Raw genomic sequence first — 27581 nt, 5'->3', positions numbered from 1 at the left:
TCACAGTCTCCATGACTGACTCATTATAAAAAGGAAAATGTATTTAATTTATGTGAAGATGTACCAAGCTTTTTTTTTTTCTCAAGATTTTCCATGTTGACAAAGTAAATAAAACTTCAAGTGTTTATATTTCCTCTAGATAATTATTTATCGAAATGGTTTCATGAAAAAGTCATGGCAAATTAAAATGCATTGGCTGCAGTACAAACCACATGGAACTCAGTGATACAAATTATTACTACACTTTCAGAGATTTATTGTCCTATCACAGCAATGCCCTTCCCAGTCACGGCATTTATTTTACAAAATTATCCTATATGGGCACAGAAATTTACAAGACCTTAGGGATCCTTTAAGCCTGATACATGCTGCATGCAGTCTGTGCGGTATACAGGGTAAATACAAGTATTGATCCCTGTGAGGTAATAATTACTTCACTGCATTTGACCCATCCTAACTATAAGGAGCAGTGTGTAGCCAAAGGGGTGCTCGGGGAGTTCCGTGTCTTGCTCAGTGACACTTCAATACAAAGCCTGGATGAGCTGGGGATCGAATCGGAGACCTTCCAGTTCCCAGGCTGCCGCTCTACCTCCTCAGCCTCTGCCGCCCCTAATGCGGCATGCGGTGCCGTGCAACCGCATGCCATGCCATGAAAGTGTAGCCACACACCTTCAATATTTTGTAACTACATGGTGCACTGACTGAGTTGGCAGGTTTGGCTTCAGAAATAACAGCAAAGAACCTTTGAGAACAATAGCTATGGTGATCAGGTCCACTCTGTTCTTTGAACCACTCTTGCAATTACTATTAAACGGTCTGCGCCTCCCACTCCGTCAAGAAGCATGAACCAGGCTTTGCAGTGCATGTTGACAGTAGATCCTTTAGCACTACTACAGTTTATGATGTACTGCAGGCCAGGGTCAGAGGAATCATATCTGTAAAGACTCCAGCCACAGTGAGGCGCTCTTGACTCGTGACTGCTGGGAGTCCAGCTTCAGCAGTGCTGTCACAGCACCCTCTATCTTTGACATCCACACTTTCTGTATAAAACACAAAACACAACAAGGGGGTGTGTGAACAGTGTGCAATCTAATGGTTTTTGCATGTCAATGGGCCAATAGCCTCGGAAACCCAGACGTTTTTATTTCCAGGGAGGAAAAAAAAGTCTGAGTCCACTTCAATTTGGCATAGAGTAGCGTAAACGTCGATCACTCTCTGCTGATTTCTGATCGTCTGCACCTTTGTTAAATTGACGCACACACCAGTCCGTACACACACACACACACACACACACTCCTCTCTCTCTTTGTCACTCTAATTAATTAGTCTCATGTCCAACTGCGCACAGTTTCTCCCAGCGGATCCTGCCGCCTATGCCATAGAAAGCATAGGTGTGTTCCAGGCTAATGGGCCAACGGCTTGAGTGATGAACACATTACTAAAGGAATACTGGATGTTTTATACCTTGCATAATTGTAATGCCTAACAATTTGTCTAATGCCTGGCTGGGGCAAAGATGTTATAAATTGCCATAGCCTTAAAACGACCCAGAGGTGAGTACCAAAGAGCGTTAATATTATTGGTGGTGTGTCACTCCCTCTCTCTCTCTCCACTGTCTTATCAAAGGCATAAAAAGCCCCAAAATATCTTAAAAAATATATACCCCTGTACATATACCCCTGTATATAGGCATGTATAAATTCCAGGGAATGATTTCCAAAAAGAACAAAAGGCAAGTTGGCATGTACAGTAAGGTTATTGTTATGAAGTGTGTGTCATTTTGCTTAATTATCTAAAACATCGTAGTAATTTGTACGCTGCCCAGGTGTGACATGACATTGGAAGAACTATCTCAGGATTATTATCTCGCCTACTGAAGATTTTTGTAACACCCAAGGCTACCAATGAACTTCCACATGACTGATCCACTTCAAGTTAACAGACAGCTGCACATTATCTTAACTCCATGTGGTTGCTGTTCAGATGGGAAAGGTTTTTAAATGATCCACATATTACATAAGGTATAATAATTTCTGATTCCCATGAGAAGACTGCTAGGCATGCGATCTTGCCAACAGAAATTCATCAGTGCCAACGTAGTCCTGCAGCTGCATTCATGTGAAATGCTGGTATATCTTATGAAACATATCATGGACCTTGACAAACGCACACATTCCTGGTTTAAGAGAGACAGCTTACCTTGACAGACTCGGACGGAGCTTGTAGGATGAATGCACCTATGCACTGCTGGTAGCGGTTCTGGTGCATGATTATGAAAGAGTGAGGCAGGCCCGATGCTGAAAAGGAAGGGTTCAATAACATTAGTTCTAAACACCACCCCTGTAATAGGGCCAGACCGATATCAGATGGGCCAATATATCGACCATTATTTGGCTTTTTCGGTATCTGCAATTACGCAGCCGATATGTCCCATTTTAACCACTTGAAATTGTTGCCGATATAGTTCACACGCCGCAAAAAGTTGTGATGTGGCATGACCTTGTAGATCGGCTAGTTTAGATATTTTTGAATAGGGCTTCCGCTTAAGTGGTTGAATAAAACAATGTTCAGTTCAAAATCTATACCAAATAAACATTTACAGAAAGACCAACATGAAACAAAAGATCAAATATTCATCTACTCTGTTGTCTTAAGATAAATTAAGCTAGATAAATAGCACAATCACACAGAAACTTCACAACCTCCCCCGCACCACCTCTAGTTTTCTATTCTCATACCATCCCTCTCTCTAGGAACCCACAGGGGGTCAAAAAGGAGTTGTAGCGGCCAACCGACCAAGAGCAGAGCATGACAGTTGTCAGCAGCCAAAACACTACACCCCCAACCTGAGTCTCTTTTTTCTAAGTGCTCGTTGACCATCACTCAACAGCCCATGTGTACCACCTGTACAGGCAGCAGGAGGTTGCTTTACTGATAACGAGTGCTTCCAAACTCTGACAGGAAGTAGCTCATGACATGTCTACGGTTGATTTTTATGAAACAAACACTTTGCAGCTGAATTATCGTCTTACTATCTGCAATGTTGGTGAGTTTGACGTTATTAAATCAAATTAAATAGGACTTTTCTGTTTGGATGAATGGGCTGTCTATGGGAAGTTGCACCTAGGTAGCACCTTGCTGGCAAGATGGCAGCCGTGTGCATATCATTATTGTCGTTGACACCCACCGGGCGAAGTCGACAGTCTCGTTTTATTTAAATGTAATTATTTTTATCATTAATTTTGTTCTGTATGTACAGAATGCAGACTGTCGGATTGGTTATTGTCAAGGACAGAAGTGTTTTTTGTTTTTTTTAACTGTCGTTTTTTCCGGTAACCAGGCATCGACTGTTGTCAGCCATTCATTAACCAGCCCTTTGAAGCTGTGGCTCTGCCTTTGATGTGCTGCTGCATGTGCTCTGTCCCAGTGATTGACAGGCTGAACTGCACTGTGTTAGAACATTCAGAACAGAAGCTGTGAAATACATCGAAATCCAACTTTGGGGAAAAAAATAGATGTTGAAAAAGGTGTTTGTTTGTTTTGAGTAATATGGCTGTCTGTTGCTTATGTAGTAGGAAGGAACCTTTGTAACAGGTACTGCGTGACACAGGAACCTGTTAACATCTGTTCACATTTGAGCCGGAGAGCGCATTGCAAATTAATTTAATAAACTATTGCCAGGTTGGATAAATAAAAAGAAATGGGGAAAGGGAAGGCACTTTCTCCCAAATATAGGTAAGACATACATTATTTATGGTTTATTGCTGCTTCTGCCTCCGTGCAAGCAGCAGCGGCAATGTTGGGGGTGTTAACCCCCTTATGGCTATTGACGTAATGTTGGGGGTGTTAACCACCTTATGGCTATTGACGTAATGTTGGGGGTGTTAACCCCCTTATGGCTATTGACGTAATGTTGGGGGTGTTAACCACCTTATGGCTATTGACGTAATGTTGGGGGTGTTAACCACCTTATGGCTATTGACGTAATGTTGGGGGTGTTAACCACCTTATGGCTATTGACGTAATGTTGGGGGTGTTAACCACCTTATGGCTATTGACGTAATTAATCAATGTTGGGCGTGTTGCCGTGTTAACCCCCTTATGGCTATTGACGTAATTAATCAATGTTGGGGGTGTTAAAATGTGTGCATGTCATGCGTCATTGACCGTCTATTTGCAGATGGTGGTCAGTATCCATATTGCTTGGTAAAGGTACTTTAAGCCCCTAAAGAGACGCAAGGACACAGGTGCCGCATTAGAACGGTGCAAACTGCACGACTGTTGTCTTGACAGGAAATAAGAAAGGTGGCGTGTCAGGTGAGGCAGTGAGAGAAATAATGTCATCCAAACAATAACAGATGGAGATTATGGCAACTATACCTGACGCGTTGAGCTGGTCCACATTCTTGAGCTGCAGCCGGTCCAGTGATATGGGCTGGTCCAGAACTGTGAAGGTGCTGCCGTCCTTCAGCAGCTGATCCAGCTCCAGGTTTTGTGGCGGTCGCATAGGACTCTGTTCTGGAGGTCCAACAGACTTCTGCAGTAGATGTGGACAAAGGATGTTCAATAGTGAGGAAACATGGTAGATGTGGACAAAGGATGTTCAATAGTGAGAACATATAGAAGGACTTGATCTAGGACAACCTGCTGATGGAACAATATGCAGTAACATCCTTAAGGTAAACTCTGAGAGATACAAGCCCGTAAATGTCCTTCTGGTAACGTTTTCACACTCTGAGTTACAGAACCGTCTATTTGGTTCCTATAACGACTTAAGAAGATTTTACACGCAAGTTCACATTCCCAAAAAAGTACCTTTTTGTTTCTCTTCATCTTTGTGATCAGGAGGAATTCATCGAACAGGAACACGTACACGTCGATCAGCTTTGCATTTTCTGGTATTAAATGGAAAAACATGGATATTCAGCATGCTCCGATCAACAAGAATGTTCACATAATATACAGAGCTATTTCTATTAAATAAGTTTCACCTGTGAGCACCAGTTTTCCATCATGCAATAGGCTTCGATGAGAGATGAGGTTTTCCAAAGTGACAGCTTTCAGGAGGTGTTTCAAATTCTGGGGGGGAAGGGGGCATAAAGCATACATCTTTTTTATTTCTTGTATTTACAAGACCAATAAATTGATATGAATTATAAACCCCCTGATACCAGGCCTAATTTACCAAATAATATGCGATAACTTGTAGCATAGTAACCCTACCAGGAAATAAACTCTTTTCTGAAATGCTGTTATCAGTTGGCATGACTTTCTTCCTCAATCAACCCTGATTAAAATAAATAATCGCCTATAATGACATTCCGAAAACATGGATGCCAGGTTTAAAGGTCCTTCACCATGGATTTTAACTTTTCCCACTTTTTTTTACCCAATTTTGAACAATTCTCATCATATTTGGGTTTTTATGTAGCGTAGGACTACAAAATGACCTCAGACTAAAATACCGAATAGGTATCTTCCTAGTTTGTATAATCCTTCCTCCCCCTCTTCAGTTCAAAATTTGCATTTCATCTTTGGAGAGGGGAGTAGCTGGGATGAGTGTGTGGTGGAGAAATTCATTTGCATACACAGCACCCCCACCACATCAGGACATTTAGACTCACACCATTAGAAATAAGTTTGAGGGACATAAACAATATGATATTAAATATTTAAAATGTATGTTGTAGTGTTTTACAGACCTCGGGAACGAAGGCACGCTTGTCTCTCTCCCACACAGGCAGCCACACCAAGGCATCCCTTAGTTGTTTCACCTTCTGGTAGTTATCCAGCCATTTGACCTTCCCTTCTAAATCGCCTGGACACAGAGTGAGATAGTGGAAAAACATTGTTATGGACTTATGGTCCTTCTAAATCGCCTGGACACAGAGTGAGATAGTGGAAAAACATTGTTATGGACTTATGGTCCTTCTAAATCGCCTGGACACAGAGTGAGATAGTGGAAAAACATTGTTATGGACTTATGGTCCTTCTAAATCGCCTGGACACAGAGTGAGATAGTGGAAAAACATTGTTATGGACTTATGGTCCTTCTAAATCGCCTGGACACAGAGTGAGAGAGTGGAAAAACATTGTTATGGACTCCTTGCAGACTAATGCTATTTTCCTAAAAACACTGGACCTTTCTGCGCAGTTAAATTAAACTTTTTTTGCTGTAGGTTTATTTTATAGACAAATGAACAGTTAGAATAGCAAAGCAAATGTCTGAAAAAGAAGAATGTCTCTCTCAAGAAGTCATTTAAAATACATTGTAATACTTTATATGAAGCCCATGTCTTTTATGTATTATAATAGGGCTAGACAAATTCAATATATCATTATTACATACCGTTATGAGACTAGATATCTGGGATTTTTTACATTGTAAAATCATGATATGGCAAGTGTTGACCAAAGTTATTAATGCAGCCACGGCAAAAACTAACAGGCCCGAAAAATAAGGCCCGGCCCTACCTGAGCTCTCATCAAACCCTGTACACTCAAGACACTGCCCCCGCTGCCACCCTTAGATCTCCAAATATGGAGCTGACCTGTTCTGACATTCCATATGTTGATCTGACCTCATCAAACCCTGTACACTCAAGACACGCTCCATATATGGCCAGTACATAATTCATTCCATATGTTGATCTGACCCCCCCATGCCAAAGCGCCAGTGCTCGCCCAGCAGTCTGCTGTCACCCACGCAGATGCGTGCATGCAACCACGCCCTTTAAGGCGAGGTCGCTCAGGCGTCTTACTGGTACAACTATGACAATTATAAATTATAATGCACCGAGATACATGCCAAAAGGTGTGATACTGTGATTGTACATAATCATAATACAATGCTTTATAATGCGATTAATTATTACCAAAGAAGACAATACCGATTTGTCAGCTTAAGCTCCCAGCCCAGCACAGCACAGTGTGTTCCTTAGGTTGTATGTTTGGTATTCAGCCTGGAGACCTACTACATTTAAATGGACTAACCCAGTTACTGTCGTCACATAATCCGTTCACATTAATACGGACAACGTGGCATGATACATTTGGCATGATACTCTCATAGCATGGTTAGCAGAGCTCTATTCTAGCATTACATCTCAACACGTTTTGGAGTGGTGCAACCACTCCTACAACCAACAATGTCCGTGTCCGCCTATGTGGCATTGGTCATGAGCACGAGTATATGACTTATTAGTACCAGTAGGGGGCGCCAGAAACAGAGTGATAGTGCATGCTCTGTTGCCTGCTAATGAGAGAGAGAGGGGGGGGGGGGAATTGCACCACTCAGTTCACACGGGTGTGATTTTTTTTTTATAACTACAGTCTGTGTCTGTGTGTGTGTCTGTGTGGGCATGGGCGTGATGGTACCGTGGCGTGAGAGATTAAACCACACACCTTTTCCAGTAAATATTTCCCCCACGCCCACAGGACATTGGCCTGTTCATTGAAGCCAGAGTCACAATAATATTCCCCTGACACACCAACTCCCTGTTGGAGCGTTCTTGTTGCGTGTTCAGTGTCACACCCATGTAATGGTTATGGGAACACACGTTTATCAGAAAGGTGAAGCCAAACTGGTTGGTTTATTTGAAATAACATGAGACAAATCGCGTTGAGGCGTCTCTAAGCGGCTATTTCTCAAACCCTGACAATCTAGTTACAGAGTAAACCACCACTCCGTGTCTCTACAGGCACAGACATGCCGTGAATGGCCATTTGGCTTCAGGCCAAAGCATGTCCAATCTGTTTGGACAGCAAGCTCTAAAAGACATGAATTGGTATCTCTTTGCTCATGTTTACTTAGTGAATCTTTTATATAATGGCCTCCGATCACAAGATAAGCTCCAATGTTGTGTTAAACCAAAACCTAACAACCATATCACTAACCATCATGTAATCCACAGGTCCTGATGAAAGCAAATGCTATTAAAGGGATATTTCACTTTCAAATAAAATAAACATTTTTGTCTCCACCATGCCAAAGGCATGGGGAGAGAGTATGTTTTGCACTCCATCTCTGTGTGTGTCTGTAGTCTCCGTACGTTACCAGCTAAACACACACACCCCCACAATGAACCTCTGCCCCAAATCTTCCAGAATAGCCTGTTATAGCGCCACCAGGTATAGCTTGATTGTTCATATAATTATGTTTATTTGAAAGTGAAATATCCATTTAATATCCCTTTTACCACTTGAAACGTGAAGGAGAGTTCCACTTGTGAAGGTGTGTGTTGCAAGAGTCATAGAACGAGCTGAGCAACAATGTTATTACTCCGGTATCAGAACGGGCTGAGCAACAATATACCTGTATTATACTGAAGAACAGTGTAGTGTTGTTAATGCCTCATCATTAACAACACTACGCTGTTCTTCATTCTCATGCCAAGAAAGTGTCAAGGAACGTTAAAACATTAACAGAATCATGAGGCTGTGCACTCTAGTTGCAATATGGCGATATGGATGGAGACGTGAACATTCACATCCAGGTTAAAATAACACATTTTCTGTTATTTCCAACGAGCGAAGCGGTTGTAAGACAAGATAAAATTAGAGTTCATAAAGGTCTTTGCATCTTGCAAGTCCAGGCTTTGGACTTGCAAGGTTCTACTAAAGATTAACTTTTTTGAGGAATTTTGAGGATTCCTGATATTCAGTGATGCAGAAGAGTAATAATAATAATAATATGATGCTCACATATGGACGTGTCCACCTGCTCCGCTATGACCTGCAGACCACTGGTCTCTTCCTCCGTCCTGCACCTCTTCCCAATGTTCCTCAGCAGGAGCGGGTAGCGAGTCAGCCTTTGCAACGGCGCCACCAACAGGTCACGCAGCTGCAGCCTCCGACACTGCTCGTTCCTTTCACACCACTGAGAGAGCGAAGAGGGGGGGGGGGGGTTAATAGAGAGACAGAGGGAAAAACCCACAGAGAGAGAGAGAGAGAAAGAGAGGGGAGAGGTTAAAGGAGAGCAGGGTCAGGGAGAGAGAGGGAGAAGAGAAGAAAAAAAGGTCAGGGCGGTGGGGGTGAAAGGGAGCGCTTGTTAAGACACGATGGAGAGAAGGGGGAGGGGAAGTGGAAGTAGAGGAAGGGGAATGTGGAACAGAAAAATGATCTCCAGGAACAAAGAAGAAAAAAAAAACAACAACAATGGAGTGAGGAACTGGGTTGAGAGAGAAAGTTACACAATGCAGAGAGACAACTTGTCACATTCCAACCCTGGTGAGCCTCTGTGACCGTGAACAGGTCATGGTTGTTTACGGAGCAGCGTCGCATGTGTGTTCTGTCTTCATTCTTGGCCCCCGCGCTGCACTGCCTGCGTGGTTGTCAAGGTGCACCGCAGGCCTTCTTATTTACTGACGCAAAAGAACCTGTGCAAGGGGAGTCGTTGCCGTGTACCTTCACATAAGAGCCAAAGTCCTCTCTGGGTTTGAGGCTGTCCAGATAAACCAGAGCTGCGGAGTAGTTGAGGCAGTACTTCTGCAGACAGTAGCATACGCTCTCGTGGAAAGCCTGCAGGCAGAGAAGAACAATACTTAATGCATGCCAGGTAACAACATTTAAAGGGAAACTTCAGTTTTTGCTAAAAAATATGTTACTGGTTAATGGTTCATAAATAATGTTTGTTATGAGCTGGTCAAGCTTGCTCCATTTACTGCTTTGTATTCATGTAACTTCTGGTGCGAGATTTGGCTCCCATGAAAGTATCATGGCGCAGTCACGTGACCATGTCACTTCCTTCTCTAATCTCCCTTGATGTAGTCCAGGAAGTAAGTGAGCCCAGTGTCCATGACATCAGAGACACTGGGCTCACAGCTAAAATATCTAAAACCACATGTTGCACACATAAAGACCCCCAGGAAAGTGTTCTAAATCTTCTAAACGTCATTAACATATATTTCTTTGCAAAAAGGGTGAAGTTTCTCTAACACAATGAGCGCCGGATTCTTTCAAAATAGAAGCTCTGGGTGCCGGGCAGATATGGCAGAATTTACTCTGAAAGCCCCCCCCCCTTCCGTACAAAACCAGGATGCATAATGTTGCTTACCTCGCGATGATTACGATAGTCTCTCTAGAAGCATTAATATTCTAAACGAGAGGCACGTTGAAATCAGAAATGAAGATAGAAGTATGCGCATCTGGTCAAAACCATGGAGAGCTCCCTAGATTAGGAGACGAGCCATTTCTTCTGAGCCGTAAACCAAGGACTGTCTAAAGAAACATGCGCAGTTGAGACCAGGAAGTTGTACATGCACAAATTTGGTCATGTCCAACTTCCTGGTCTCAACTGCGCACAGCGCACGTTTCTTTCCTTCCATGGAGCAACATGGCGTCGCCCGTACAGTCTTCGCGTCTCGTCCTCTTTAGACAGTCCTTGCCGTAAACAAGTGCGAACAGCAATGAGTATGGTGCAGAAGAGGCCAATGAATTGAAAATGGAGGACCCTGATGTAAACAAGTTAGTGCTTTTAGGTTTCATCCTCAAAGTAGCAGTTTTTGTATTGACTTGTGCTTTCGTTTGTAATGTAGGCTACCCATTCTACATAATGTGAAGGGAAAAAAATCTATCAATGAACCCTACCGTCCCTATTCTGGGGGCAAACATTTGGCTAAAGTAGCCCATTGGATTGGCTATTTTTGGTGAAGAGATTTGGTGTTGAAGGAAAAAGGAGGGGGGCCCACAATTGTTCCATGGGGGACTCCGATCAACGAATAAAAAATATATATATATGCATATTACTTACATGAGGTAGATCAGTTTAAAAAAGGAGTAGGCCTAATCCCACACACACTGTGTTCACTTACAGAGCAATTTATGAAAGTATGTTTCGGTCAACTGATGTGTGTATTATTATACACTTAATATCCACAATTATAGTGGAATTTGAGAAATATACATTGTGAGGAGCATTTTCCTGGTTCTCCACAAGAGAAATGGTCGTTTTATGGCTAAAATAAATTTAGGGAGTAAATAGGAAAAGATTCAGGTTGGAGTTAGGATTAGGTGTTAAGAGGCTAGGTTTACAAATTGGGGTTAGAATAATACCTGATTTACACCTACTTAATTGCATGCCTGTGCTGGGAATAGGCGATCAGCTATTTTCTGCTTTAGGGTTGGGGTTAAAAACAGCAAAACTGTGTAGTAATGCAAACGCATGCATGCGCGCACGTGGGTGTGTTTGTGTGTGTGCGCGTGAAGCTATAACATGCCTTGCTCAGCTGCTCCAACAAGGTGGGCCCGCCACCCTCCAAAGTGCCTTTAATGACATGTAGGAGGTTGTTCAGGAAGCCAAAGCTCACCTGTAACAGAACACAACAAGTGTGACATCAACACCGGCTCTTTAACACACTTACCCTGTTGTCAGGTTAGTTGCAGTGTAATGATTACTGTACATGACAGTGAGGAACAGAGTCCACATTACAAGGAGACATGATAAAAGATATCTGTTCACTTCGACATGAACCCAAGACATAGTTGTTATATGATAGTGACATTTAATAGTGACAACCCATTTTGGGCGGGAACCCCTTTTGGTGTTTTAAACATTATGTTGTAATTTAGCTATTGAAAAATAGCATATCTACAAGCTCATAGCGCCTACGAGCTTGTAGGTCTGCTATTTTTGAAAAATCGTGAAAATGCGGCACAAATCTTTGAATATATATATTCTTTCGACGTCAGGCCTAAATGGGTTAAGTTATGAAGTATGATAGTGACATTTAATTACAATATTAAGTTATGAAGTATGATAGTGACATTTAATTACAATATTAAGTTATGAAGTAGTGTTATACTGTCATTTCTGCTGTTAATGTATGTATTATTGTTGCTGCTCAAGGTTTCCAAAACTAAATGTATTTTTGTAACTACACCTCTAAGGATGTGTCCAACAATTTGGTCCAACGTTTTTTTTTTTTTTTTTCTGCACGGGACACAGTCGAATTATACATTTTCAGATTTGTTTTGTTGTGAATCTTGATCTTTACTAGGCTCTACAGACTCAAGCCATGTAGCCTTTTATTTTGTCTTCTCTCAGTGGACAGTTTCTGCATTTGCGTCAGGTCTCACCAGACAGAGCTCGTTGAGATTAGCAAACAGCCTCCAGGAGTCCACATCCGTAAGACAGTTTCTCATCCGCAGGTTAGTCAGTGTAGCCAGAAACACCTGAAAGCCCCAAAGGAATAATGCATTGCACTTCCATTTAAATATTACTTTAAATTGTCAAGTGGTGGAAACAAAACAAAAATACACTTTTAGCGGTACCTTTTATCTAACAAACAACACAAGGCAGGTGTTGGGTTGCAGTTCTGTCTATCTGTCATTGTCTGTCTCCGTGTGTGCGTGCGTGCGTGCGTGTGCGTGGCAGCTTTAGTTAAGAGTCAGTCACCTCCTTGAGAACCATCAACTGATCCAGGAAGTAAACACACTCGCTGGTTAACAGTTCCCACACAGCCTCCTGTCTCTTGTAGTCCTGGGGTTCAGAGTCCGTCTCATACTGGGAGGACTGGTCTCGCAGGAAGTCAGCCAGTGTCCAGTCCTAGAGACAGACAAACAGATCAATGGATGGGCGGGGAACACAAACAAACCACATAAAGGACAAATGAAGCAGAAAGAAATAAGAATACTTGTCCCCCAGGGCACTATACTAAGTATGATCCTTTTTTCCCCTCAAAAATAATCTCAACACATTGCAAACGTGTGAGTGTTGTGAGCCTGTAGATCTGCCATTTTTGCTGGGTGTTGTGCACCCAGAATAGGGACGCTAGCCTAGTGTTTAAGTGGTTCAATCAGGCAATGTTAAAGGGATATATTTCACTTTGGGGTCATTTTAACATCTACTAAGGCTTTTGTGAGCACCCAGAGAGTTTTAAGTTGCTTGATGCAGTACTTTAGACAATTGATATAAATGTTATCAGACCCCTACACTTCCAGTATACAAATGCATGGATTGTAACTTAAAACTCCATTTTAATCATGATAGATCCATCAAAAAAACGCGTCCTTGGTTCTGGTCGCTGATATTGGCCTTCTAATACGTGAGGAGGCAGTGATATCAAGCCTACGTTACTGTCTGGGGTGAAACTCAAAAGCCTTAGTAGACGTTAAAATGACCCAACACATATGAATATCCATTTCAGGACATATTTGTTACTGCGGTTTCTTTACAAAACCAATTCAATGTGTTTAAAAAAGTGAAATATCCATGTGTTATTCATGAAATTATGTTTATCTACCATGATTTACAAAGTCAACAGCATGGACAATAATATTTTCAGTTGGCAATACTTATTACCTTATACTTCTGAAAGTGTGTCTCTCTCCAGTCTCTGATCTGTGCCATTGGAAGATATTTTTCAATATCTGATGACGTGCTAGTGGGTGTTTTCCCTTTAGTCTGTGCAGTGGAAAAGAAATATACCGTATGTAAAGTTAGGTATAGTAAAGTTAGGTATAGTATAGCACATACTCAAAAACTAAACTAATGCAATTTTCTTTTTTCTTCTGATAGTATTAGCGTTTGCAATCTCGACACTGACCTATCTGAAATAAAACATAAACATGCAAAAGTACCGGTATGTATTGTTAAGCTGCAATCCTGACCAACCCAGGATTTGAACTCGGGTCTTCTACAAGAGACAACGTTTCTACTATACTGAGCTAAAATGAAATTCCCTCTTGGGCAGGATTCAGGCAATACCTCAAACAATTGTGTTTCTATCCAGAACACAAGGTCTACATTTCTCAGTAGAAAAGCAAGGAGACAACCTCCATTCCCCACAGTTCAACATGAGTGATTTCAGGTTTTGGTACTGAGCATTGGCCAGGTTATTGCACGAAATAGGCGCTCTCTCTCCTCCTCCCGATCTCCCCCAAACTATGTCCTTCGTCTACCGTTGCTCCAGAAAACATTTACAAAACAATGATGCATGATAATAACCAGCACTTCTTCACACAAGTGTGATTTTTAGTTATTAAACGGTCTGCACATATATAGTAATAGTGGTGTGTTCATAGTATGAATAGTATCAATAGTGTTCATAGCTACTGTGGGGCAGAGACATGGACCCTCACAGTACAACAGGAAAAAGCCCTGGATGGAGTTTACACAAGAATGCTACGAATGGCACTAGGTGTCACATGGACGGACCGCATCAGAAATGTGGACCTCTATGGGGAACTACCAGGGGTCATGGACAAAGTCAGAGAGAGAAGGATGAGGCTGGCGGGGCACTGCGTCAGGCACCCAGAACTTGAGGCAAGTAAAATTACTCTATGGGAGCCAACCCAGGGCAAAGCCAGGAGGGAAAAGAAGCATACCACCTATGTAGACGTGCTGCGGCACGACGGCTTGGCTAACAACACTGCAGAGCTCAATAACCTGATAGAAATTTGTGGAGGGCAGTGATCCAGGAATCCCGAGTTGGTGTTGGCTAGACCTCACTCTTGCAGCAACCAACTAGTAATCGTGGTTCTCTACTAGTTTCATGTCATAGGAAATCACAAAGATGATGCAGATTTTTCTATCGAGTTGTACTTGAAATGTACTGTAATTCTGCAAACTGTTAATAAATCAATCAATCAGATATTTGTGTGTAAAACTAGCTAGCTAGTTTCTGTTAATGCAAAACCATGGTATCACCGACAACCGTCGTAACACCAGCCACACAGCACAAACATACAGTAGACCAAGGTGTATGACAATGCCAGAAGTCATCGACGATGATCGACTCATCGACAGCCGTCCTAGACCTTATCATGAGGTTACCACATTTATGCAATTATGTGGAAACACTAAGCCAGCCGACATCTGTATGGTCATCGGTTTATGGCTAATTGCTCACCCCTTTTTGCTTAAACATGTTTTTATGTATACAGTACGGTATATTCAATTCATCAATTCATCAAACACTAACCTCACAGGGAGGCCACGGGTGAGTCTTAACCGGCCACGCATGTCGGGAGCCACGGGTGAGTCTTAACCAGTCACGCATGTGTCGGACTGTTGCATGTCGGACTGTTAGCATATCAGACAATGTATGCGCCCCAGCTAACTAAATGTATGCTCAGTGTGTGTGTGTGTGTGTGTGTGTCTGTCTGAATATTGTCCCATGCTACTCTGTTTTGTACTGATGGAACCCCCTATGGAAGCCGACATTCTGTGTCTGGTGTGATTGACTATTGCATGGAGCATCACTACAGTTTCAAAGCTACAGGGCATGGGACAGAAGTGAAACAGACAACCATCAATCTGCTTTGAAACATTAGGTCAGTGAAAAAGGTACTGTCCAATCAGACCAGCATTTCAAAACATGATGACACTCTAAGGTAGACCTTTGTTACAAACAATCAGAAGATATCAACAATGAGAAAATGCATACCGTGCTACGCCTCGAAAAAGGCCACTTTGACTTCTTGGTATCTGTTAAAATTATAACACAAGGCATGGGGTAAGAAGAAAACAACAAATCTGCCAAAGCACGGCTGAGAAAATCTGCAGTAGAACAGATGGGATTAGAAACCAAAACAAACAAAATAGTGTGCTGGTGTTAAAACTGTGGCCAAGGGTGGACACTTTAAGGAGTTTTCGTTTGTTATTTGGGCATTTACTTGAATTACGTACACATTAGCAGGCTTTGAATGAACAGTATAGATATATGCCATTTACTGCTATTATATTATTAGAGATATCATGAAACTTTAAAATCAGATGATGTACCCGAGTTGTTGGAATCATTCAACATGTCAGCTACCCCATTGGATACAAATAGATCCCCTGGTGAATCCAATCCTGGTAAGCTGACCACCACAGAACTCCGTCTCCTCTCCTGAAGCCTATGAACACAGAAATGTAGGGGATAGAATAGTAATGAAAACAAGCCAACAGAAAGGAAAATGCCTCAGGGTGCCTCTTAAGATCATGTCAAAGATGTGCAGTTTAAACAAAAATGATTAGAGGAAGATTCCCTTCAATGGTGTGGTGGTTGGGTTGCTTGGCTGTAGGAACCATACGTTCTCCCTCTCATTTCAGATCCAATCCCGCCAGTCTGCCATCCACACTTCCCCTCCCTCTTAGCTTTCTTAACACGGGTCTTAAAAACATGCACAAGGTAGGGTTTCCCACACTCCTTCAGATAGTATACCACCATAGCTTAAAGGTCAAAACTGTAGAAATATAATACTTGCACTTCAGGCCATATAAACGTTCCTTCTTACACTTATACCTGGTTCAAATACCAACTGCACTTTAAGCAAATTGATTTTTGAATAGCATACATTCTCAAGGACAAAGTTATCTCAAGTAGAATGAAGGTACTGGAGTACTGGCTTGAGGCGTGGTGCAGCCACAGCAACCCCCTGTGTCTTGGTAATGTGCAGAAAGATAAGAGACTAATTGATCAGCACATTTCTCTCTTCTATACGGCAAGAGATGGACTGACAGTGTAATGGTTAGAATTCCGCTGGCCTCCTTTTGGAGTCAGTAACCAAAGCTTTGCCAAGACCGGAAAAACACAGGCCTGCCTTTTAGCCTCGGGCAAAGCTCAGACAGACAGCAAATTATTTCACGTCCATGTGTTGTTGTTATTGGGGGGATTGCTGTTCACAGAAATATGCACATCCGCATACTGAATGTCAGAATAAAAATGTGATGGCATCTGATGAATGTTATCCAATCATTAAATCAATTATGCCTATCCAGCCCTTGATATATTATAATTTATTGAATGTTTATAACATTTGGTCATTTGTTCTGTAGTCCTTACAAGAATAAAGATGTTATAATAATACAATGACAGATACTTAAATATCAAGCCATAGTATGCCAAGTTAACCATAGACTCAGTCTTGAACCAGAATCAACAACTGTCTTCAGAAATGAGGCAAACGGTAACCTGAAAGGCTCTGAGACTGCTTCAGAGTATCTAGACACAAAATAAATGTGATTCCAATAATTCATTGCAATATGACAATTGTAATGAGATCAGAGTTGTTACCTTTGCATAACAGCGGTTACTAGGAGGACGTGATCTCGGGTCATAAGGAAGATGTGGTGTTTATGATAACAATACAACTAACTAACAGGAACAGACGCAGTAGGGGAAGCATGATGGTTTATGATGTTGCATCTACCATGGTGTGTGAATATGTCTCAAAAGACAAAAATTCAGTTAGCTTCCTCTATAAGAGGAGGCCTAATGCATAATGGCTTTTCTGAATACTGTATTTACCATCCATAATGCTTTGCTTGCATAACCACGATCTCTCCTTGTGTAAATCAACACTACATTGACTAAACAAAGTGCATATATAGCACATGGCTGGAGGGCCAATGTGTACACCTGAATGTTAGGTAAGTCTCATGGATAACTGTGGTAACCCAGTAATGTTTTCCCCCCCTCCAGGAGACTTTTGTTGGGCTCTGAATGCACCGCCTGTTCTTTGCTCTCACTCCCGGGCTGCGTTCCCTCAAGTAAACTGATCCAGCTCTCTGATCGATGTATATGCAGGCAGTCGAAAGTGGTTCTGTGAGTCCACAGCAAAAGAGGTAATGGCATGCTGCAGGTCCTTGCAGGATGAGAAGTGGCTGATGACACTAGAGCCAGAGACTGATATATCGGTTTGGCTAATAAATTGGTAATTTTTCAAAAATCTATATTTTGGGTTTTTTAATACCAAATCTATAAGCTCACAACATGTCATGTTGCAGTGTATTATGACCTTGTAAATCTGCCATTTATTTTTGAGTGGTGCAGCCACTCCATTCATGCGTAGCTATGTGTGTCTGTCCCTTCCTATGTATGCGTGTCCCTGTGTCTGACAGTTGAAACACCTCACCACTGGATGGCACTGTTGCACGTCTCGCACACACACACACACACACACACACACACACACACACACACACCAGGGAGGAGGGCTTGTACAGTAGGCCTACAGGTACTACAGCACAAGTGCAGTACAGCACCACTCACTTCAGACTGGTCTGAAGTGATTTTAATGAGGCTTAATAGTTTTAATGAGGCTTAATAGTCCAGTTTTCAGTGAAGAGGTGACCACCGAAAACTACAACATGACGTTATGCCGTGGTGGTCTCCGCTCACACAACACATCTCTGTTTTTACTAACCACCGTTTCGGAGGTCACCTCCACACCGAAAAGTTAACTGGACTAGTATGAATAGACCTTTAGTATCAAACTAGCACAACCAGAAAGGGCCCTGGATGGAGTCTACACAAGAATGCTAAGTGTCACATGGATGGACCACAACAGAAATGTGGTCCTCTACACAGTCTACGGGGAGCGTCGGGGACCTACCACAAGTCACAGACAGAGTCAAAGAGAGAAGGATGAGGCTGACAGGGCACTGCGTCAGGAACCCGGAACTAGATGCAAGCAAACTGACACCATGGGAGCCACACCAACCCACGGCAAAGCCAGCAAAGGCACCACCTACACAGAAGCACTGCGGCGCAACAGCTTCACTAACAACACTGTAGAATATTAGATAGGAGGGTGTGGAGGGAAGCAATTCAAGAGTCCTGAGTTGGTGTTGTCTAGACATATACATACAGTATATGTGTGTATACACATGCATATCAAATCAAGTTTTAGTAGTAAAACACTTTTGGTAAGTAAAACTAGAATTAGCTTTTTTGCACAAAATAAATCGGTCAAAACATTGGTAATTGGCGGGCTGCGTTTCTACAAACTCAGGATCGAACCAAACAAATCTGGTATTGGTCGTAAGACAACACTCAAGCATCACCCCAAACTAGGTGGCTGCTTAATTGCTGGTACCCTCACAATGCCATCCTGTTACTTTGTGACCACAGAATGCTCTCTCTGTAGTCCCTTCTGCTACAAGTGGCACACACAAAAAATGGGTGCTTTGTCCATGCACATGATGATGCCCAAAAACTAAACTGTCCTGACCATTGGCTTGTTGTTTCTGGTGACTATAAGGGGCACAGTGCCAGGCTGTAATTACAGGGACAATAGCTGCCTAATTATCCCATGAGGAGAGGAGCCTAGAATGAATCCCATTAGGAGAGGTGTGGGTGGCATTAGGGGAAAACAGTCTTAATGAGGGTTGGTCTAGTCCACACATAACCATGGGACTCTCATAACTCCACCCAGCGAGCTTATGCCCCGTTAACAAAGACGTGACACAAAGAATGCACAATGGGCCTCCCTGGGCTCCAGGTCCAATCATCGTCACTCATAAGTGCACAGGAGTCCTGTGCATTTACTGTAAAGTCCAGTTAATTCAACTCTGAGAGTGTACCAACGGGTCCATTTAGTTTTGTACCCTCTCAGAGTTACAAATGGATGGATTTAGCACTGAGTTTAGTCATTTTAGATCAAACACCATTTTGGTTAATGAATTTGAGATGTTTATGAAACAGTTGATTGTGCAAAATAGAACTGGCTCAGAACTACATGGCAAACAAATTTTGTTCCCCATTGTGATGGCAAATGCCCAGAGCTTATCAGTTACCAGTAAAATTTTACTGTCTGTGTGAAATGCAAATATGTTCTGTCACAATGTTGTAATTGGGGGCCTAGTAAGCCTGGTGTTTTGCAGCTCAGTCAAGAGTACACACTACACAGGTTGATTTGGATGGACCACATACCTTTCGGGACAATGAATGTTCTCCTGCAAGATGAAGCAAAACAGAACAGTTAGTGAATGACCACACAGTGTTGATCCTTGGGTGCTTTTACGCTTTCAGAGTTAAATTGGCTCTCCAATTTCGCTGTGCGTGATTATATGTCCAGAATGAACACAATCGCTTTAAAACTGTGTGCTGAAACGTAAAAATAAAAAGGCTCCGTCATAGTAGTCAGCCCTAGTTGTCTCAAACTATTTTTACATTGCTCTCTGCTCTGAAAGGATGTAAGATATTTCCGTGCGCAGGCTTACTGTGCACTAACCATTATACAGAGCTATGGGCCCCACTACAACTAGCCATATGCCACTATATCACTTTCAAAGACATTCAAATTTGAATCGGTGTTTAAAGTGGTCACTTGCATTCAAAAGCCGCCGATATCTGAGGAGAATGTCGGGGTGCTCTATTGAGAATGTGCTCGGCTGAATACTGCTAGCCGATGAATAGGTCTCCCCATTATCTTTCTCCATCGCTCACTGACCCCTCCATTATTGGGTGACTGCTGACTGTGGTGAATAGGGGCCCCTGGTAGGAGCCTTCCCAGGGCCCTCTAGACTGTGGGGTTGGTCAGAGCTGTCAGTGCATGTAACTGCTGATTCATTTGCTGTCAAAAGCTTGCATTGTGAATGACCACCACAGGAGGTAAAGGTAGAAAGAGAGGGACATGTACTGTCAATTCAATTAACCACTTAAGCCCTACAAGCTCACAGCACGTTGCATCGCGATGTGTCGTGAGGTTGAAGATCTGCTATTTTTGCCATTTTTCTAAAGAATTTACCTTTTTTTGTACGTTTTTGACACAATAGGGACAGTAGTGTCAATGTGCTTAATACACTGTAAAAGTGTTTAATGAGTCCATTTGGTTACATTTGTACACTCTCAGATAGATAAATTACAGGATGACAGCTTCTGGGTGATATTTGCAAGAGGATTGAGTTAGTAACAACTAGGGAATCAAGAATCAAGTGATTAAAGAGGAATTGGGCCACATGCATTATTTGTCATAATGCTGCATTGAAAAAAATATTTTGATCAATGAATCAATTAGTAAAAGCTCACCTGAACGACACTGTCGGGAAACTCAAAATCTTTCGCCACACCCTGAAGCACACACAGAGATGCTGGCCTTGTGGAAGCTATGCCATTGTCAAAAGTCTTTGATCTATGTGATCTGCTTCTCTGTCTGGCTGATGATGAATTATGGTGTTTCACATGCTGGATTTCTCCATCGGACACAGACAGGGGGCTTGCTGCAAGCGGAGACTTTTGCCTGAGTGCTGGGGATAAGGGACCAGTGAGGGCCAGCAAGTCGCCTGCGCCCGGCTCCTCCTGTGTGCTCTCCATCTTGACAGGGTCCCGGGGGAAGTCCATCTGTGGGCGTCGGGTGCTTCTCATCCTTCTCAAGGTCGGAGATGTGGAGATGCGGCCCGGTGCCTGGCGGTCAAATTGTGGCGCAACCAAGCCGTCAACATCCACCAGGGACATGTGCCTGCGCTTGGAGTGTGTCCGCTCCAGATCTATGTGCATTATAACCGGATTGCTTGTCTGAGTCTGCTTGTGCTCTGTGGACCGCTGGTCTGTTTGTGTCTGTGCACTCGCCACACCTGCAGTGACAACACCATTTTCTAACCGAATAATGTAACTCCAGTCCAAGTTAGTGTCCACGTCTTGGTCTTTATCACTCAGGATAACCTGCTCCAAAGTAGACATGTTGCTCTAAAAGGCATTGTAGACCGGCCAGGATCTGAAATTCTGTGGTCTAAATAATGATCCTGATTCTTGGCTCCCAAGTGAGGTGAAGTCAGATGATAATCCAGTTGAATTCCAGTTTTCACACCATTCAACTTTCAAGTTCCTGGGCGGGGGGGAGACGCATTAATCCAGTATAATGTATGTATATGTGTATGTATAGGCAACTTGAATCACCCTCATCAAAGTAGCCTAATAATTATTCTAGGTCAGTAGTCAGTGAATCTGGAAAACAAAAACAATGCTTCCTTCAGCACAGAAGAAGACAGCACTATTGGTCTCTCTCTGTAACATATTTTATAGACTTTTATAGAATTTTGTACAATTTTGAAGTTACTTTCCTCAGTTTCCTGGAGTATTTCACATTTTCAATAGGCCTAATCAGACAAATATTGTACCTTTACTCCACTACAATAATTTTTAAATGTTTAGTTACTAGTTACTACAAATCATACATTACCCACTTGAGCCTTAATGCATTTTGGCCATTTAGCAGATCTAAGCTCACAATGCGTAGCATCTGCTACTTTCAAAAGATCTTTATACATTTTGAACTTGTGAAATTGGACATTCTGCATTTACTTTCTACTTTTAGTACATTTTGATGCCAATGTTTTGTACTTTTACTTAAGTACATTTCGAATTCCAGACTTCTTGTAACAGATCTAGAGTATTTCTATATTATTGAGTATTGATACTGATTAAGTTTTGATACTTTTACTTAAGTAAGAAATGTGAGTGTCTTTTCCACCACTGTTAGCGTCTATCGGGGCAAATGTTGTAGCCAATAGCCTACAGCTTGTTGTCACCTCAATGGTAAGCATTCAGAGTGTGGCGTGGGAACAAAGAGAAGGGACCGCAGCGACCAGTACACCTGTTTCAAGTTTCACTGTCTGTGTCTCTGCCGCGGCCGCGGGACACCATGTTTGTAACCCTCGTTTTGACAGCAAACAGAAGAGGTATCGTGTACAAAGTGATCTACATATTAAAGGAAAATAAATGATTGGTTTTAATGTTATAGACGTGCTGACTAAACTTACAGAACTCCTCACACACGAGGTGGCCAAAGGTGAACTACGATCTAAAAATAATAATAGTAGCTAACTCGCACGTAAAACATTTATATCACTTTTAATGAGGAAACGCAACATATATCCTACGTGTGACAAATTAATCGGGAATCGCCTCCTTTTTACTTACAGCTGTCGCGTCTGCTGCTCCCCATGTTCACCAGTGGTGGATCATTCACTTTGTGCTGTAGCGACGAGCCGACGACGACTAGGCTGGAGTGGACTCTGTCACGTCAGTGTGACTATAGTCCGAGGTACGACGGTGTCGCTTGCCAAAATGTAACAAACTGCGCGTGGGTCCTGAGCCTATGGTCCCGAGCAGCTGAGCGGAGCCTGGCAGTGCAGTGGTGGCACGCAGCCCAATTTAAATTAAACCGGTCCTCATCGGAGAACGCTTTGTCCATATTTTTTTTACAGTCTATGGTCCTCATACATTACACTAACTCTGCCACACGCACGCGCACGCGCGCACACACACACACACACACACACACACACACTTACACACACACACACACACACGCCCCTTTCCCCATACTGTTAGGCTACTGTCCCTTTTCTACTTTTTGTTTTTATAGAAGTGTATATTTGTACGTCTATAAATGTTCTGATGAATTGAATAGTGTGGACCCTGTTGTAAACAAGAAATGCTTAAATGGTGTCGCCCACATGCAGTAATTGAATGTCCCATTCTGCATACTGCATGAGTGAATCAATCAATCAAGGCGATGGACCAAAATGGCGCGTTTATATAGCGCCTTTATCCAAGCGCGCATAGATTCACACACATGACAGAGGAAACCATGCAAGGCACCAGCCGCACCAAGCTGCACATCGGAGCAATTAGGGGTTCAGTTTCAGTATCTTGCTCAAGGACACTCAACCCCTGAGCCCGCCGCCCGGAGCAAGAACCAGAGCTAAGTTGCAATAACTCTAAACTCACTTTTATAGGGACCCATTTGTGGAACGCGGACACATTTTTATGGGTCACATTTCAAAACTTTTTTCCATTAATAATGAATTTCAATTTTCAAACTTTCTTTTGAAATTTGAAATGTAGCCTGGTAACAAGACAAGTGGCCACTATTCTCATATGTCTAACTGTCTCTCCTCTCCCTCTTAAATCTCGTTTGGAGACTAGTATTTGCTGTCATACTCATACATTATCTCGGTTGTCTCCCTCTCCCGACAGAGCGAGGCAATTGCAGCAATGTCTGAACTATACTGCCAAGTGCCAATGTAAATTGTATTCACAGTGTAGCCTATGTAGAACGGGCCCACAATTCTACTGACAAACAAGTCAATACGAAAACTGACTGACTGAGACTTGTTTACATCAGGGTCTTCCATTTTCAAATCATCAGAAGATTTAAAAAAGCGGGGGAAAAGGAAATAAATAAATAAATAAGGTTGTAGGCCTACTTTATTGTTACATCTTGTGTACAAGTAGGCAGCAAGAGTAAAACTTATTTTTGTTTGGCTTCCTTCAGACGTACAATGCAGCAGCATAGATAGCGTAACATTTAAAACAACAAAAACACAGCAAGCACAGAAAATAAAACAAAGGGATAAAATAAAGAGTGCAAGAAAGAGCAAACATATAGACACATATCACAAGCTGTGTGAAGTGAGCGGTGCAACTTTGGGGTTGGGGGGCAGTGGTGGCCGAACGGTTTGCGGAGCGGTCTTGACACCGGAAGGTCGCCAGTTCGAATCCCCGGACCGGCACGTTAAAATCCACCGCTGAAGTGCCCTTAATTGAGCAAGGCATTGAACCCCTACCATGAAATGTTCTATGAGCAGGGTGTGGCTGTAAACAAGCATCTCGAGCTTAGTCCACTTCCCAGCTTTGCTAGTGTGTGGGGGTCCCCGGGGGCAACATCCAGGCCCCCTGCATGAACAGGGGGCTGGCCCGGTTCCGGCGAGATTTCCCACGTCCGAAACGGTTGAGAAATGACACGGTTACCATGTGGGAACAACCGGACCCTCAGGAACATGGCCAGGTGGCCGGCCTGGTTCCGATGAGCCTTCCCGCGTCCGAAACGGTCGATAAATGAGTTATCGTGTTGCAACTTTCTGTGCTCACCATGCTTATCCGTGCTGGGACGGACTGTCACGGACATACACACATAGGGACACACATAGCTTCCTAATGGAGCAGAGGCACAGCTCAAACATCACACCTGTGTGAAGTGAGGGGCGCTAATATATTAAAGTCTAACTCATGTAACTGTTGCTGTAATTAAACGGTGACAAAACAGGGGGAGGGGATAGTGCCCCTCAGCGCCCTTCGCAACGTTTCCGGCAGAGCAGGCCTCTCATTCTGTGGACCAATGACATGAATAGAAAAAACACAAATAAAAAGTATAGCTTGACATCACACTACAGGTTAATCTCTATTCCTTGGGCTTTTGGGGGCCTGTGGCTCCCCGGCTACCAGCGTGCGAATATTCAAGGAGGTAGGGAGACTAACACTAACTACTGTAGATGTGCTTGCACTACTTGACAGTTAGGCTACCGGTATATTATATTGTATTAAAATACTCTTCAATGAATTGAATCAGGACCCCAATGGAAACAAGCCATATAGTGCTTTCTTGGGTTCAAGTATTTGTAAGTGTAGGCCTACTTTTTTGTATCTCAGGCTCAGCTTCACAGTTGGGCACTAGATGGTGGTATAGATCAGAGAGTGTACTTCACAGTTGGGCACTAGATGGTGGTATAGATCAGAGAGTGTACTTGCCTCTTGTGCCTCTGTGGTCTCGCACAATCTGATATATTTGCAATAATCATATGCCATATTTCAATAATGTTCAATTACATTTCTGTCACTGTGCTTATTCGATGGTTAGTGGGTGAAGACATGTCTGGTCTAGAGCTGTCACCTCAGAGGTTGCAGCACCCTGCAGGAACAATGATTTACATGAGGCACCCCATTGTCTCAAAGTCCCTTTGGGGCTCGGTCATAAGTGTTAAACTGATAGGAGAACAGATGTCTTAAAGTAAGTTCCATCCTCCACCAGCTGACCAAATAGATACAGTGGGTGCTATTAGTATTCTCTGTAGCCTCAGGATTAGGTATGGTAGTATGCACTGAAGCAACCACACCTACTTGCATTCAACTCTGTTTAACTCAATGTCACTGTAACTCTGCAATGATTCAGTCTTAACTGGCCGCGTCCTACGGTCAGCTCAGTCCTGTGTGCCTCCGTGCCAACCATGGTTGGCACGGAGCCATTGAACCATTGTTTGAATAAATGGTCATGCTACTTTAATATACATACACCTCCTTTCAGATATCTAGCTGGAAGCCCTGGCTTAGAGCAGAGCAGGGGCCAGCGGTCTTCAACATTTTTCAAGGACCCCGTAGCCGAGTGAAAGACAAAGCAGGGACCCCCACTACATTTCATAGACAGTTTCATTATATACTTTTTTTTACAGCACCATCATCAGTGTTGATAATGTTTTTGTTTATTTGCTTACGCATGATCTTTGTTGGATTCATTCAATGGCTTTGTACTTGGCAGGGTGGCCCTCTAGAGAATTGGACCTTTTGAGATCCACTCAGCGGCAGATTCAGCATGGGAATTAACATTACAACGGCCCTCTGAGGACCTCTGTTCGTTACTTATACTTTGCACATTTATGCTTATTTTGCACATATTGTACCATTTAATTATTTACACAGTATGCACTTTAGTCATTTGCACACAAAGGAAAATCAGTCACGATTTTAATTGGTTTATTGAAAATATTAAAACATTTGTTTGTTTCCCTATTTTTGGTGCACCTCCTCCTGACTGTGCTGATTTCCAGCACAGTCCTTTACACCCTTACACCCTTTACACCCTCATATGTGTTATTGTATATAAAAGTAATAAACTAGTGGATACACATCAATCAGATGTGTCTTCTCGGTTAAATAATACAAAGGAAACTGATGACAAAAAACTAAGAACTATCACTAAGTTACCAAAGTGGTCAATTTAGCTTCATGTTGAGTACAATAGAGTAGAGTAGACCATATCTCACACACTTAACAAAACTAGTGCTGAATATATAATAATAATGTAATACATGGAATCTGAAGATTAACAGCAGGTTAACAACAGTGAGTCGTTCAGTGTATTATATGATTTCCTCTGAGATCGGTGTGTGTGAATGTGTATGTGAAAATGGGTGACAGTGAAGCACCGACCGTCCCAGCATGATGCACAGTTGCACACTCTGATGTCATTCCTTGGCTGCATTGGTACATTGAACATAAAAGTATTGAATGCAGTGGCATGCAATAAATGCATTGGCAGCATTCTCAGTGGCAAATGCATTCAGTGCACTAAACACTAAATGCATGTCAGTGGCTTAATTGTGTCATACCCCCGTGGAAAGAGCAAGGTACTGTATGCGCATAAACCAGTCCCAAGAGGAAGTAGGCTACAGTGTCCCATGGGTGAGGTCCCCACCTTGTCTGTTTGTTGATAAACAGTTAAACTGCAGGTTGACATATTGTCAGCAGTTTGCTGACCTATTGTCAGCAGTCGAATAATTAACTTCTCCAGCTCAATACAGTGTTTGGGGAACTTGTTACTTGATGCAATGCACAGTGATAGACAGTGACCGAAAACAGTGGTTAAATTAAAAAAAAAAAAGACCATTACATTACTGCATCAAAAGTAATGAACAAACATTGGCCAAATTGTCAAATAATAAAAAGGAAAACATTTGGAAAATATTAGCAAGTAGATCTGCTATTTTCACAATATCTGAGTCAAACTTATAATGCCTCTACTCCTGCCATTCCAAGTGCTTGTCAGGGTGGGGGGTCTCCAGTTCAAATAAGATGATTTATTTATATACAGTACGGCATGATGAGTGATGACTAATGATCAGTTGAAAGCCACCAGAACTTCCGCCACCAACTGACGTCTCATCTACAAGTCATGTTGTGGAAGACTGCAGATCAGAGACTCAGAGTGATGCAAGAACTCAGACCACTACATTTGGGTGGGAGGTTACAAAAGGAGGGGCTAGGGCTATCATCATGTCCACTATTTACTTCCAGGCAGTGGTTCCAGTTAATTTA

The 27581-nt window shown here is 42.6% G+C and overlaps 1 protein-coding gene across 2 annotated transcripts; it reads right to left on the bottom strand.

The window, feature by feature from the left end:
- Nucleotides 1-232: 232 nt before the first annotated feature.
- plekhg7 (pleckstrin homology domain containing, family G (with RhoGef domain) member 7) lies at nucleotides 233-22766 on the bottom strand. 2 transcript variants are annotated; one of them, XM_080761415.1, is made up of 17 exons: nucleotides 22629-22766; nucleotides 20739-21653; nucleotides 19641-19663; nucleotides 15725-15840; nucleotides 15387-15427; nucleotides 13301-13402; nucleotides 12395-12544; nucleotides 12076-12171; nucleotides 11217-11306; nucleotides 9406-9519; nucleotides 8704-8878; nucleotides 5703-5818; nucleotides 4992-5079; nucleotides 4816-4895; nucleotides 4381-4537; nucleotides 2200-2297; nucleotides 233-1040 (listed from the first exon to the last, which is right to left on the bottom strand). In XM_080761415.1, exons 2-17 carry the CDS (start codon nucleotides 21387-21389, stop codon nucleotides 930-932), a joined length of 2208 nt encoding a protein of 735 aa, XP_080617541.1. In that variant the 5' UTR covers nucleotides 21390-21653; nucleotides 22629-22766; the 3' UTR covers nucleotides 233-929. The 2 variants fall into 2 exon arrangements, with proteins under 2 accessions (XP_080617541.1, XP_080617540.1); XM_080761414.1 differs by having other exon boundaries at nucleotides 20739-21534; nucleotides 22629-22765.
- Nucleotides 22767-27581: the final 4815 nt, after the last annotated feature.

Source organism: Protomyctophum bolini (genome assembly GCF_963924005.1).
Source record: "Protomyctophum bolini genome assembly, chromosome: 4".
NCBI lineage: Eukaryota > Metazoa > Chordata > Actinopteri > Myctophiformes > Myctophidae > Protomyctophum > Protomyctophum bolini.
Note: the sequence above shows the minus strand (reverse complement) of the source record. Positions and strands in the feature narration are given on the sequence as shown.